The sequence below is a fragment of the Haliaeetus leucocephalus genome, unplaced genomic scaffold, assembly GCF_000737465.1.
Source record: "Haliaeetus leucocephalus isolate CR32 unplaced genomic scaffold, Haliaeetus_leucocephalus-4.0 Scaffold362, whole genome shotgun sequence".
NCBI lineage: Eukaryota > Metazoa > Chordata > Aves > Accipitriformes > Accipitridae > Haliaeetus > Haliaeetus leucocephalus.
Window position 1 is genome coordinate 1,040,267 of NW_010972798.1, and position 13,565 is coordinate 1,053,831.

General features: G+C 43.6%; 1 protein-coding gene across 1 annotated transcript in view; it reads left to right on the forward strand.

The window, feature by feature from the left end:
* LOC104835196 (multiple epidermal growth factor-like domains protein 6) overlaps window positions 1-13,565 on the forward strand; it is a 188,519-nt gene that overhangs the window by 128,391 nt on the left and 46,563 nt on the right. Inside the window, 6 exon segments of the mRNA XM_010573084.1 lie at window positions 130-303; window positions 4,527-4,649; window positions 7,303-7,425; window positions 10,015-10,152; window positions 12,254-12,376; window positions 12,956-13,078. Of these exon segments, the coding sequence (XP_010571386.1) occupies window positions 130-303; window positions 4,527-4,649; window positions 7,303-7,425; window positions 10,015-10,152; window positions 12,254-12,376; window positions 12,956-13,078 (804 nt within the window).

Consider the following 13,565-nt stretch of genomic DNA (forward strand, 5'->3'; position numbering starts at 1 on the left):
TCAAACAAGCACCATGAATGCAGGGGGGAGTAATCACGCAGGGAATGGGGACAGGTGCATTTATGAAAGTTGTTTGGCAAGGTTTGAGGTTTTTTTACTGTCATTTATGTATTTAAAATAGGAAATTAGTTTCTTGGGTTGTTGACGTGCATTCCTTCAATGCTTTCTTGGCTCCAGCCATCAATTCCTGCAGCATTAACAGGGGGGGCTGTGAGCAGGAATGCGTTCAGCTCAGTGAAGACCGCTACAAGTGCCAGTGCCAGCCGGGCTACCAGCTGAAGAGGGATGCCAAATCCTGTGAAGGTAAGTCCTGAGCTACCTGCCGGGAGACAGGCATTAAAGGCAATTTAAAAGCCCCCAGGACAGTGCTTTGGGTCCCTGTATTCATTCATGTTTCACCCTGCTTGCCAAAGCAGCTTTAGGAATCGCTTATTAACAGGAAGAAAATGACACTTGTTTGAGGTGTGAAGTTCACATTGGTTCACAACTTCGAACGAGATTTTGGCCTCATAGACCTCTGGCTGTTTGTTGCGCACTGACGATGATGGTAGAGGTTAGGAACTTAATTGTGGTTTAATTCTAACATTTTTATTACTCATCATGTTGTATATAGACTTGGCCTGTATACCATGCTTTATTCTACATGAAGCCTTTTCTTTATTTGCTTTTGGCTTATGTTGCTCCTAATCGCAGACTGATTCATTCATCCTCCTCTTCAGGTTCCTAAGCAAACACTCTCACAAGCAGAACAGGAACGCTACCTTTGGGTTTGATTGTTGGGTTTTTTTCTCGTATATCTTAGCATATTCATCAGTTTTTAAGGCACCCCCCCCCCTTCCCCAACACAAGCGCACACACATGGTACCCTTGAATATGCCAGAGACAGATAGGGCCAAATTTATGGATTTATTGCGCTAAAATTCCTGTCACAAAACCGTTTCCATATGGCTCCTCTTCTGCTCGGAGATTTTATATGCTGTGTATAAAGTGTAAGTAAATCCTGCTGTTCAGCTCGCTTCCAACTCATGCTGTGTGCAACGAGCGCTTGGCCTTCGGTTTTTGGCCTCCCCGAGTCCTGCCCTCGGCAGAGACTGCACACACACTGCGCTTCAGTGAGCACCCGCAGCCAGCTCGCCTCTCCTCCGTCTCTCACGGGGTGGCCGCATTTTGTCCCCGAGATTGTCAGAAAGAGCCAGAAAAGGAGAGCCTTAGTGGGGACAGGCCATCAGAGGCCTTTCTCCCCTCTTCTCCAGCCTGTTTCCAAACCTCTCGTGGCTCTTCCGCTGCCTCTGGTGCTCGAGATGTCCTTGGCCAAGCCAGCTGGGCGTGCGGAGCCCTGCATAAAACTTTTTGGTGTTTTTTAGGGTGGTGTGGTGAGACAGAGGTTGGATCGGCAGGGTCTGACTGTGGCGATGCCCGAGCGGGTGGGAGTTGTCCCTTGGGCGGTCATGGAGCAGTTCAAACCTCCACGTGCCACTTCACGCTCTGTCTCGGCCACCAACCACTGGTTCAGCTCAGCAGCAAAACGAGCAGGCTCGCTCCCCTAATTGGTGAGGTTTTGCCACTGCACTGGCAGCTGTGGCCGTTTGCTCCCTCACATTGTGGGGCTGATGAGGGTCAGCCACCCACCGAAGGCAGCAGTTCATCACCAGCTGGTAATTACTGAACAGTGGAGAAGGGGCAAGGTCAGCTTTGTCTGCGGGTCAGACCTTATCTGGAGTTTGCTTGTATGTCTGGTTACCTCTGTTTAGGGTAGTGTAAATCAAAATATAATAGCACAACCCCTGCAGGAGGACAGCTGTGGTCAGAGGAAGGAGAATCTGTCTCACAAGGGGAGCTCAGCTGGCAAAATGAAGACTGAGTAGGATGTTTTTCTCCCATAAATACCTTGGTGAATAAACACCTGGGAGAGAAAAGTGCTAGTTAAGCTGATGGACAAAATTTTTACAGGAACAAATGAGCATAAAGTGGTCATGAATACATTTGGGTTGGCAATTAGAGATGTTTTACATAGAAAAGGTGGGAGGAGGTGAGCCTGGCTGCTTTTAATTTCCAACCAGAAAGGATGGTTGCCGTAGTGCTAGTTTGGATGGACAAACGACAGCATCACGAGGGTATTTACTACAGCAGGCGTAGCTGGGCTGCAGGTGTGGATTCATCCTCGCTGACTCCTTGGGAGCTAATGCTGCACCCTGTAGCCCTGAAAGGCCGTACAGAAACACTCATGGTGGTGCAGCCTTCAGCATGGAGGCAAACCGATGGGATGGAGAGGTGTAGCACCGGATGAAGTGGTGGAATAGCTGTTCTGGGGGTGAGACATATATGGATGTGATCAGCAGTGGCTGCGATACTTGTAAGAGGATGTGCTATAGAGGATGTGTGCTGGAGTAAATTCTTCGCTGGGTTACCCAGGGTCAGCAAGAACAAATATCAAGCCACTTTGAGTTTCCTTTCTAGAAGTCAATGCTATTTCCACCCTTAGCCTTCCCTGCCACGAGAAGGAAATTTTACTCTTTACTGCTTCGTATTTTCTCCAGTGTAAAGTCCTGACTGCCATGAGCAAGAAAATTAACTCGGTAAGGCCCAGTTCTCTTTCTTTAGGTGCTCTGGAGGTTGTGACAGATAGGACTGGAGACCCTGTTCTTTACAACCTTGCAGTGAAGGTCTGGAAGGTCCACAGCACATGCAGAGCCCATACTCACTCACACTACTGTGCTGTAATCATTCTCAAATTAAAGCTTTAGATGCTTGGAAAACCTTTATAATGTGCAGGTTTAACAGATGCTGTTTGATAGTAATTTCATTTAATTTAAACAAATAGGAAAAGAAGCTGCAAATAACTCAATATTTCGTATCAGCAAGGAGTGAGTTCTTGCTTGAAGCTAAATCCTTTGTAGACTGCAAATTGTCGAACTGCAGAGCCAAGTTGTCAGCCTTGAAAGTAGCATGAAGTGGCGCTGTCTTTTGGAAACCTATTTGCAACCTATCGTGTTGGAAGTCCAACAGAAAATTTCAGTTCTACATCCTTAACAGTGATTTTTTTATTATTTTTTTTTTAAATACTGTCAAGTCAAACTCTCAGCCTGCTGACTTGAACATATATGTTCCTAAGATGGCAGGAGGTGAAACGAGGGAATTTGAAGGTGTTTTGGGGCAACATCCTCTTTTGCCAAATGGCGGCACAAAACGCCACTGGCTACATAGAAAAGTGAAAACTGGAGTAAGTGGAAAAACCCACCCCATATTTACATGTATCTATATAAAATAGAGGTCTTTCTCTCCTATTCCCTTCTCCTGCATAACTATACATATGTATGTGGTTAGCAACTGGAAGAGTAAAGCAGCAAGGTCTAGAGAAAAGCACCTTCAACCCTTCCCCAGGGTTATTGAAACCCTGACTCCACTGCCAGTGCTGTTGAACTGATGTTGACTTTCTTCCTGGTGCCCTGATAGAAGTTGCCTTGTACAGAGCTTGAGATGGTCAGTGAAGGACATGTCGGGCTGGAGGCGAGTGAGGAATACTGGTCAAATGTCTCAAATTGGACAGTAATTAGTAACACCCTAATACTGAACTAGAGCTTGAATTGTAAGGAAATAGGCTTAACTTTTAAAAAGCTTTATTTGAAACTAAGCAAAACTTCAGAGGACACGTTTTCAAAGGTGTCTTCCAAATTTGCCTATGTAATGTTATTCACCAGTGTGTTAGTGTAACTAGTATTCTAAACTGGAACCTCAACCTTGGGCAGAATACCAGATACTGATATCAAAACTCTGGCTCTTAACTCAAATCAGACCTGTCCCAAACAGTCCCGGTAGGTCTATTTTTGTGTGTGCAAAGTTTTTATTTGGGCAAATACATCAGTACACTTCCAGCAGGTATGTATTCCTGAAATAAACCCATAAAACACAGTGAAATCTTTGAGGTGGAGACTTCTGCAGACACTTTATAAATAGTGTTTCTAAGTACTTGCCACTTAGAACAGCTTATCCTTGAAATAATATGTTATTGTTCAAGAAAAGAAAAAACTCTGGATGTACAACATGAGCAGCGTATGTTTTTAGACTGAAGGAGGCCTTTTGGGGATCTTCAGCATTTAGTTCCTCTGGAGACTTTTAAATACATATTGTTCCGTGATGAACTCCACCATTGTATATGTTTATGGGTTCACACATATTGGAGTGCTAATTGCTATTGTTTAGTGTGACTCTTGATATCTGCTCAGTTACAGCAAAATAAGAATAAAATGTGCTTTTCCTGTCCTACTTCCAAAGTGTAATACGAGCCCAGTTTCCTGCTGTTTAAAGCGTCGTTGCTGCTCTATGAAAAATGCTGTCCAGCAACAGAGAAAATAGCATACAGAAAAACGACGGCTTTACTATACACCAATTTCTGTCAAATATTTTTTTTCCATGTAATCTCTTACAGCTACAGTAATCTTCGTTGTTAGTTGTAACGATGGCAGGTAAGACCATTTTCAGACAAAAACGTGACCTTTAAGTTGACAGTGTACTCTAATTGGTTTCAGTGATAGACCCCTGCACAAGTGGGAATGGAGGATGCTCACAAATCTGTCAGAATGAGAGAGGAATTGCAAAATGCGAGTGTCATCCAGGGCATTATCTTTCTGCAGACAAAAAATCCTGTTTAGGTAAGAAGCTATGGACTATTTATTGGGAAGAAAGATATTAAGCAGCACTCTGGCTTACTGAGCTTTGAATGGAAAGGAATACGTTATACAGATATATGTACGCATTTTGGAACAGTGTTTCTCTCTGTGATATTTATGTTAGCCAATAGTCTTGAAGGACCATTTTAGTAATGAAAATTGCTCTGTGATCTCTTAAATCATGCTTTCTAGCAACTGGATTTGTAGACGCCATAGTGTTATTCTTGTAGGGTCCCTTTAAAATAATGCCCCAGATACAGCTCCTGGAAAATTGGTTCAAGTAACACTCTGAACCAGGTCACTGAAAACCTATTTAGAATTCAAAGGGCTTTTTAGCTGGAGAACTGTTTCCATATTAATAGAGAAACTACTGTGAAGGAAGAAATCATGAAGTGTAAGATTTCCAAAGAGAGGAGCTTAAAAAATTGAATTCCAAAGTCCTGTATTTAGTCTGGGATTTTCAAAAGGTTCTAAAGCGTTTCTGACCAGAAATGTGGGGGAATTAGAGATCAAAATACCTGCTTTTCTCTTTCAATATGATGCTTGGAAGCTAGATAGTTTATCAGTTCTATGAAGTAAAAAGCACTTGTGGACTTTATGGGGCACAGATTTTTAACAGCCTTGTCAGGATCAGGGTACGTATTCAGACACTAATTTTAAACTCCTTTTGAAAACTTGGCCAAAATTTTGCCAATATTTAAATTGTTGTCTTATGTATAGAGGGTGCTGGGTGCTTTGCAAAATACTTACTTCCTACCCTGAGTATTTTGCTCAGTTGCCTGTAAGCCCTTCTGTAAGTAGGGGCTCACCTCAATGATTCCCCTCTCTTACTGGGATTACTCATGAGTAAGGTTACTGAAAAAGCAAAGTATTTTCAAGTAACGTAGACACTTCACTGATGATTAATGGATGGAAACAGCAGTGGGTTTAATACTAAGGCCAGCATGTTACTCGTTTTATCTCGGATACACGTTGACAGTTCTGTTAATTTATGTATAAACTAAAACAGTAGGTAACTTGCAATGTTATATACTAGAACAAATTCTCTTCCTGACCTCATGCAAACAGTCTTTTGAATCATTAAGCATCATGTCTTACCATGGATATACAATTATTGTTTTTTCTCCTAGAAAATATTCAACGTCTTTTGCAAAATTCAGACTGGTATTTGGAAACTGAGCTAGAAGGAGACACAGGGCAACTAAAGTGTCATACTTCAGCTACTAAGTGTATTTACAAGATACGGAGAAACATGTGCAGGAAGGTGGCTGGGGTTCAGTTTTCCAACTTTTTATTTTTCTCTTTGAAAAAGCAGAAAAAGAGAAAAGAACATTTACAGCATTTGCCAACATGCTCTACTTGCAAAGTGACAATTAATTACAGAAAAAGGAGAAATAACCCATTTTATTCTAAACAGCAGCTACTCACATTGCTGCTTCAGAGAAGCTGTCATTTATCCTGAAATTTTCATGAGTCGGTGTGTGGTGTTTGCACTGCCTGGGGCCTCTTTTTGCAAGTAGGCTGATTGCATTCATAAAGCTACTTGTCTTCAAGTACAAGGGGCCATGAGTACGGCACTGGTTACAGCACATATGGAGGAAAAAAACTGTTAGAAAGTGGTTTGCTGTGGTAAAAAGTGAGGGGCTGCACACCGGACTGTTCTCCTGTGTGTGAGAGACTGACCCAGGATCGTTGCAATGAATAATCTGTATTTTGCAAGCGAAACATCAGAACAAAAAAAGGAGCAGGAGGTCGGTTAGGGGTTTGTCATGTGTAAGATAAAGCCAGTCTTTGCAAGGAGGCTGGTGTTTTCTGCAGCCATACTCCGCAGCAGCAGTATTTAGTGTAAGCTTTTGTTGGTCTTTTTTTTTTTCCTCCCAATTGTTATTCCTTAAAAATGTTTTCATGCTTTTCCACTAAGTTTTTAGGAAGATGGTTGCCTTTGGTGACATTAAACTCCAAAATACAGACTAGCGAGTGTAAAGCTGAGGAACCGACTGCTTGACAGAGGACTGGGTGAAGAACAGTCTCCCCACCTACAGCTCTTCACCTTTTTTCTTTTCCTACGGCTGGGGTAAAACACCTCTGATTAGAGTAGGTGCCTCCTGGACTTTTGTAGAAGTAGGTGCAGGATTCAGGGATATGACAGAGAAGATCTGTCTCCGTCATACCTGCTGAGACCCAGCCAGCATTTAATCCAAATCATTTGACATTCAGAAAATAATCAGCTATTTCCCGCTTCATTAAATTAAATATAATGGCATTGAGGACCTAGTGATAATTTTAGGGTACTGGAAGATAGGACTTTTTTCTGAGTTCTTCATGTGGCTTCTTTTGCCATTGCTTTTGTTACAGGAATAATAAACAAACTGCTTTGGCTGATGCTGTAAATATAATGTTTGGTATTGTAAATATTCACGTTGAGAGGTTCAAGGTCAACAGTGTTTGGAAAGAAAAGATTATTTGGGAGAATAATGCTGTGGGTTCAGCATTCCTGGATTCATCAGATGCTGTAATTTGTACACTAACATCAGGATGCTCTTTTCAGTGGACACAGCCATGTGCATGTAGAGCAGGATTATTTTTTTATTTTAATATCCAAATGAATGTCTCTGCCTTTCTCTCTGCTTCATAGACATTGATGAGTGTGCAGAAGGGAGAGCCAGGTGTGCTCATCGTTGTGTGAACACTCTGGGATCCTTCACCTGTGTCTGTAATCCCGGCTTCGAGCTGGGGGCTGATGGAAAGCAGTGCTACCGTAAGTGACGCTTTTAAAGCTATGCATTTCAGGCTATCTTATCTGCAAACTGCTATGCTTCATTTTTAATTCAGTTGGATTAGCACTCCTAGCAAAATAAATGTATGCAAAAGCTCAAGCTTAATACTATTTTCTTCATCTTCTGCTACTGCTGGTTTTGCAGGTTGATACATTCCTAAGCCTGTGTTCACAGACCTTAATTACTGCATTTCAAAGAGCAAATAGCCCTGTTGGTTTATCTTCAGAGTCTGGCAAATTCTATTGCAGAGTGACCAAAATATTGCTTTTCTATGAAATGTATTCATTCCTGCTCTCCTCCTCCCAGTTTTTTTATATGCTGGATCTGATGCAAAAGAAAACCAATGTGATGTTCTGCTCTTGTCTTTATCTGTCTAGGTTTATTTATGTTTCTCCTGACAATATTGATACTGTTAAGTAGATGCCCCCCCAAAAAAAAGGGGGGAAAAAACAAGATCAGGGATGACAAAAATATTTGAACAACTAAAATTTCCCAAACTAAACTGATGCTGAGCCCTGTTGTCTTCCCTCACATACTTACTTTTTGCCAGTGGGGTTTCTTAATCAATGCTACTTTTCTTGAGAAGGGGGCTGACTCCCAGCACTGTTAGTTGGTAGGTGATCCCTGGGCTGTCCTTGAGGGCAAATTTAGATTAATAAAGGAGGTGATGTGGAAGAGTTGGTGTTATTATGGACCTAACATAAGCTCACTGGAATGCAGACAAAAGCATGACCTGTTTCAGCAAAGAGGTGGGCAAAGATCATTCAATCTAATAATACTGTGCAAGAACTTTCAGCAGAATTTCCTTAGGAAAATACACTGCATGCCAGAGAATGAATGCTTTCTTTAAGAATGTGTGTGTAAGAAATACTTAATAAGGATGAAAATCAGTTTCAAAGCATTAACATACATTAAAAACAAAACCCAATCATGTGCAAGACATTCTGGAGAATTATTTCATAGGTGATGGGGAATTGTGAGTAGTGCAATGGCGGAGGAAATGCAATTAATATGTAGTTACAAAATGATCTGTTATGGGGATAAAAAAAAAGTAGTTTAGACCACTTAGGTTTTATTGTGATTTTCTGATAGTATTTTTTCTCGATGTTCAGCAAATCTCAGGGGACATTGATTCTCTGTGCCTTATGTACAATATTAGAGAGCAAACAATAAAAATAAAAACATTCTGCATATATTTATGATCAGGATTATGCCAGTGTTTGAGCAATTTACAATCTTTGTTTATTCTTTCATTTCCCCAGTGGCACAGGGAAGAACCGTTATTCCAGTTTTATTGATGAAGAACTGAGACAAAGTGAATGATGAAGATAGTGTATAAAGTCAGATACTGCATTTGATCACTGGGTTTCCTAAATCGCAGCTCAGCACACTGGACAGGAGACTAGGTTTCTTCTCCCTGTGCAAATAATCAGACTATGCATGAGATGTAGCCCTCGATATATGTTCTCCTAATTTATAGCCTTTTCCAGCTAGACTTGCGTTTCTTGTCGGCAGGCAGGTTGCTCCCTGGGGGCACAAAAAGGGATCAGAGCCACGATGCAGATGTGTCTGTGAGCCACGGCAGTGGGGAAATGCCATCCTTCTGTACCAGATCTGATGGCTGCCGCTCTGACCTGGCGTGTTTCTGGATGTGCCGTGGCTCCTTTAAGGAGGGTGTTTCTCAGTTCTCCTACACAGTATGGGAAATTAATTCCTCTCTAAATAGCTCTGTAACAAGACAATCCGACTAATTCTTCAAGAGAAACTTTATAACTGACCTTATATGTTCTTTTCATCCTAAAGAAATCATTTAATGAAGTACCTTGGTGGGAATGAGATGGACAGATGTTCCTTTTCCTCTACACGCGTTTCTGCTGGACCTGGCCAAAACGTTGTGAGGACTGTCCAGCGCAACCGAGTGCCAGAGGATGGGGTGGTCTGTCAGGGCGAAGGGGGCTGGTGACAGCATCGTACCACCACTCTGTCTTAATTGTCGGGGGACAAAGTCACAGCAGAGGAGCTGCCACGTGTCCCCTTGAAGGGACATCCAAGGGTCAGAACCTGTGGATTGTTTTGTTTTGTGATTAGTGTCAGGCTAAGGTGTAAGGCATTTGTGTTTGGTGGATGTTTCAGAATCCAACTCTTTCCCGTTCACATACAAAACTAAAAGCTGCTTTTTGGAAAGCATAAGCAGTCTGGGTTGAGATGGACCACCCAGGTTCCTCAGATGGTTCCTTTCCTCCTCTGGGGCAAGGGCAGAACTCGCCATTGCGTTCAAACAAAGCATAAATCTCAGGAAACCTGTGAATGTTCCCATAGCAGGCAGACTGCCGAAACAGTGAGCCGGCTTCATGTCACTGAAGTCAAGAGCATCCACTGTTATGACACAAGGAGACAAATACCCGGAGTTCAGTGACTCCAAAACGTGCTCTTCTGGGGCGGGGATGGGAGCTGAGTTTATATTTCCTGCTACAGTCGGCTTATGGATGCTCTTTTACAGAAGGCTTATTCTCCAGTGACTCTCCCCTGTGCTTGCTTTTTAACATCCTTTCGATTTATTTCTCTGCAAGGCATTGAAATGGAAATTGTCGATAGCTGCCAGGACAACAACGGTGGCTGCTCTCACCACTGCGAGCACACGACTGCGGGGCCGCGCTGCTCCTGTGACGACGGCTATCGCCTCGATTTTGATGGCAAAATGTGCGCAGGTAATGCGTGGCGAATGCCTCGTCTCTGCGGGAGGAAGGAGGAGGTGTGGTGGGTCTCTCTGTAAGAGGAGCCTGCAGGAGAGCTGTCGCTCAAGTAAACACCTTCCCATCCCCTTCCCTTCTTCTACAAGTTTTAATTAATACTATCCTCTGGCACTTCCTCAGCCGCTGCTCCAGCTTGCCTTGCTCTACATGTTTGCTGGGCTTATTAATTAATGAGGGGAAGGAGTTCTGCCTCCCAAATGGAAGATGACACTTTGGTGCATCACCAGTTGCCGTGGCCATATCTCACTGTGTCCAGCCCAAGCATCACTTCCCTGACCTTTTTTTCCTTCCCTTCCTCAGCCAGTAGCTGGGAAGAGGGTCGGCTCTGCCTGGGAGTGGTAGCACTGCTGTTCTCAAGTGCTTCTTGCGCAAACTCCACTTTGTGTTATGGAAGCTGCTGTACTTCCATCAGATTTGCTCAGAGATGAGATTGCACTTCTAGCTGTGAGAAGTCTCACTTAGGACGTGAAAGCAATAGAGTTAGATTTGTTTTTATTTCGAGAAAAGAGCTTAAAAATTCCTTCATGTTTTAAATGATTTTACAGTGTGGGGGGGTTTTGGGGTGGGGGGGTTGTTGTTTACAGCTTTTGCTATGCAAACTGTATCTCATTCTGGTTTAGGCTTGCTGTCACTATGCCATTAAAATTTTAAAGAATAGCCAAGAAGAGGCGGGGGTGGGAAAAAGAGCAGGCATCATAAAGCGTATAGTAAGTCGTGAGGAGATGTAAAGAGCAGGAGCTCTGGTGAATGTGAGAGGCATTACAGACAAGAAGGGTCTTGCAACAAAAAAAGCCAAGTGCAGGAGAGAGGAAGGAGCAGGGGAGGAGGGAAGCACCGAGGTCTGCAAGGGCAGTTGGTGCTGGAGCTTAAAAAACAAAAGAAAAGAAAAGAAAGTGAGGGAGGCAGATCGGGACCCAGAGGCTGGCAGGGGTGGGATGGGTTACACACTCTTGTTTGTGTATGGATGAGAGGAGGCAGAGCAGCCTGCTGCCCGTGCCCGGCTCAGTGAGCTGCTGATGGAAATTTCAGAGGGAAGCAGTTACTCTGGACACAGCGAGGGAAGCGAGAGCATAGGGGAAGGCTTTGGCAAGGCTGAGGACATGAAAAGCTGCTCTTAAAAGCAAAAAATCTCCTTATTGTTGGATGCACATTTCGCATTCCTACACAGACAAGGGGCTGTTTCTAGACCCCAGAGCAAGGCATCGTCTGACGTACTGCAGAGGAGCTCGGCTTGTGACATTTCTGGAAAACACTCCGTGTTCACATAACCTACATTAATCATTTTCATGCTGACCTCCTCACCTCGATTGATTAATTACATTTTCTTTCTCCTCTTTCTCCTGTCGGTGTTTCCTAATAATGTTGCTGCTCCTTCCAAGGTTAATTGAGACACTGACCTTTCCCATCTGCGGCTGCTCATCTGGGTAACGTTCAAAAGCATTTTGCAGACTCAGCATTGACAAGGTGGCCCTTGAATGGCCACCAACCCACTCAGCAGGCTGCAGGGGCTGAGATCAGCTGAGAGCCTGCAGTGAAAAGATAACAGCTCGATTCTCATATCTAATCAGCTGAACAGTGGTGTCAACGATACTAATTTGTGGATGGACGCAGGGCAGGATAAGGCAATGGGCAGTTAGTTATTAAAAATTGCACCTAGCAGACTGCTGGTGTCCGGCAAATGCGTTGCGGGATCAGAGCATTGTTTCACTGTTAGTTTGCATTGAATAAGGTTGAACGTAAAACAGTTAAATGTAAGTTACTGTTAAATAGATGGGGTTTGTGGGCTGGTGAAACCTAGTTGTTGTCTGTTTCGTAAATCCCCTTGCGGCGGCTAAGACTTGCAGAAAAGATGCCTCTCCCTGGACATCGAGGGTATTGGGTGCTGTGGGAGAAGGTAGAAGACAGCTGCTGTCAGGATTCAGACAGTTTTTTATGTAGGGGAAGAGAGAGGAGACAGATAAAGGCAAGTGCTGAAAAGCGCAGTAGCTCCCGAGCAAAACTGCGGCAGCAGCTCAGACCGTGTCCAAGGGCTGAACGAGCTGCCCCTTCCTTGCAGAGCTGGACAAGTGCGAGACCGGAGAGTCCTGCTGCTCCCAATTCTGCATCAATTATGCGGGTGGCTACGAGTGTGCCTGCAAAGCGGGGTTCCAGCTGAACGCCGACGGCTGCGCCTGCGACGGTGAGTCCTTTGATACCGGTGGCTCAGTCTAACTAAGCACAACAGCAGGAGGAAGAAATGCTGTCAGAGCTCATCCCAGGGCTTTGCGGGCATTTCCCTAATAAGAGAATCAGTGACCGTATGCCTGCTTTGCTGATAAGGTTTACAGATGTATAATTTCCGCTTTGTAAGACTGGAATACAGTAATAACCCGGCATCCAGCACGGAGAAGTGGGGCTGTGGTAGATGAGACAGCAGAGACGAACTTTTCCTCCTCTCTCCCTGGACATTGTATATTGATGTGTGTTAAAGACTACTTCTACAAAAAGAGAGCCCTCAAAATAACCAAAGGATCAACTGAGCTTAACAGCTTAAAGCAGCTGTTTTCACTTGAGACAAAAAAGGTGAAATAATCTATTCCATGTTGCCCTGAAATGTTTTAATATCTCCAATACTAGTGAGAAATGGAGAGCCCCAAAGTACTAAGAAAATCAGGTTTTCTTATGTGCAGAATAATTTTTCAGATGCAGCCAGGCACAGAGTGCGCTCTCCAAGCAGAGGGACTTGCACCTAATCAGCATTTATATCTGCCTTTTCTAGATGTGGATGAATGTCGTCTTGATAATGGCAACTGCGACCATTTCTGCGTTAATTCTCTGGGGTCGTACGAATGTGCATGTAAGGAGGGTTACAGGCTTGGTGTTAACAGACGGTCCTGCATCGGTAAGTTATTTTTATATCGCGCAGGCCGTTAAGTATCTCCCACTGATTTAAAATGTGAATTTTGAACTGGGATTTCCATGGATCCCGGGATTTTGGAAGCCCAACTTCAGCCATCTCTGAACGTGGCCAGGGTAGAGCTACGTGCAACATGTGGATCCCGAGTTCATCCTCAAGTAATGGGTTTTGCCAAAGATTAATGGGAGATGAACGCTTAAATCCCCTGGATAGGTTTGAAAATGTAAAGCTTGTGTTTTAGAAATAAATGCTATTCTTGACAGTTTTCTTGCACTATTTGATGAAGTCTAACATCCTGTGGAAAAAAGGTAGCCAGATTCTGCTTTGATGAACCACTAAAGTTTTGGGGTTTTTATTTTTCCACTAAAGTCAGTGGTGTGATTCTGGATTTCTGCCAGTGTAACCAGTACAGAGCTTAGCCTAGCAACTTAATTTTATAACCAAGTTTAGCACCTGCTAAACCTTGGGCAGA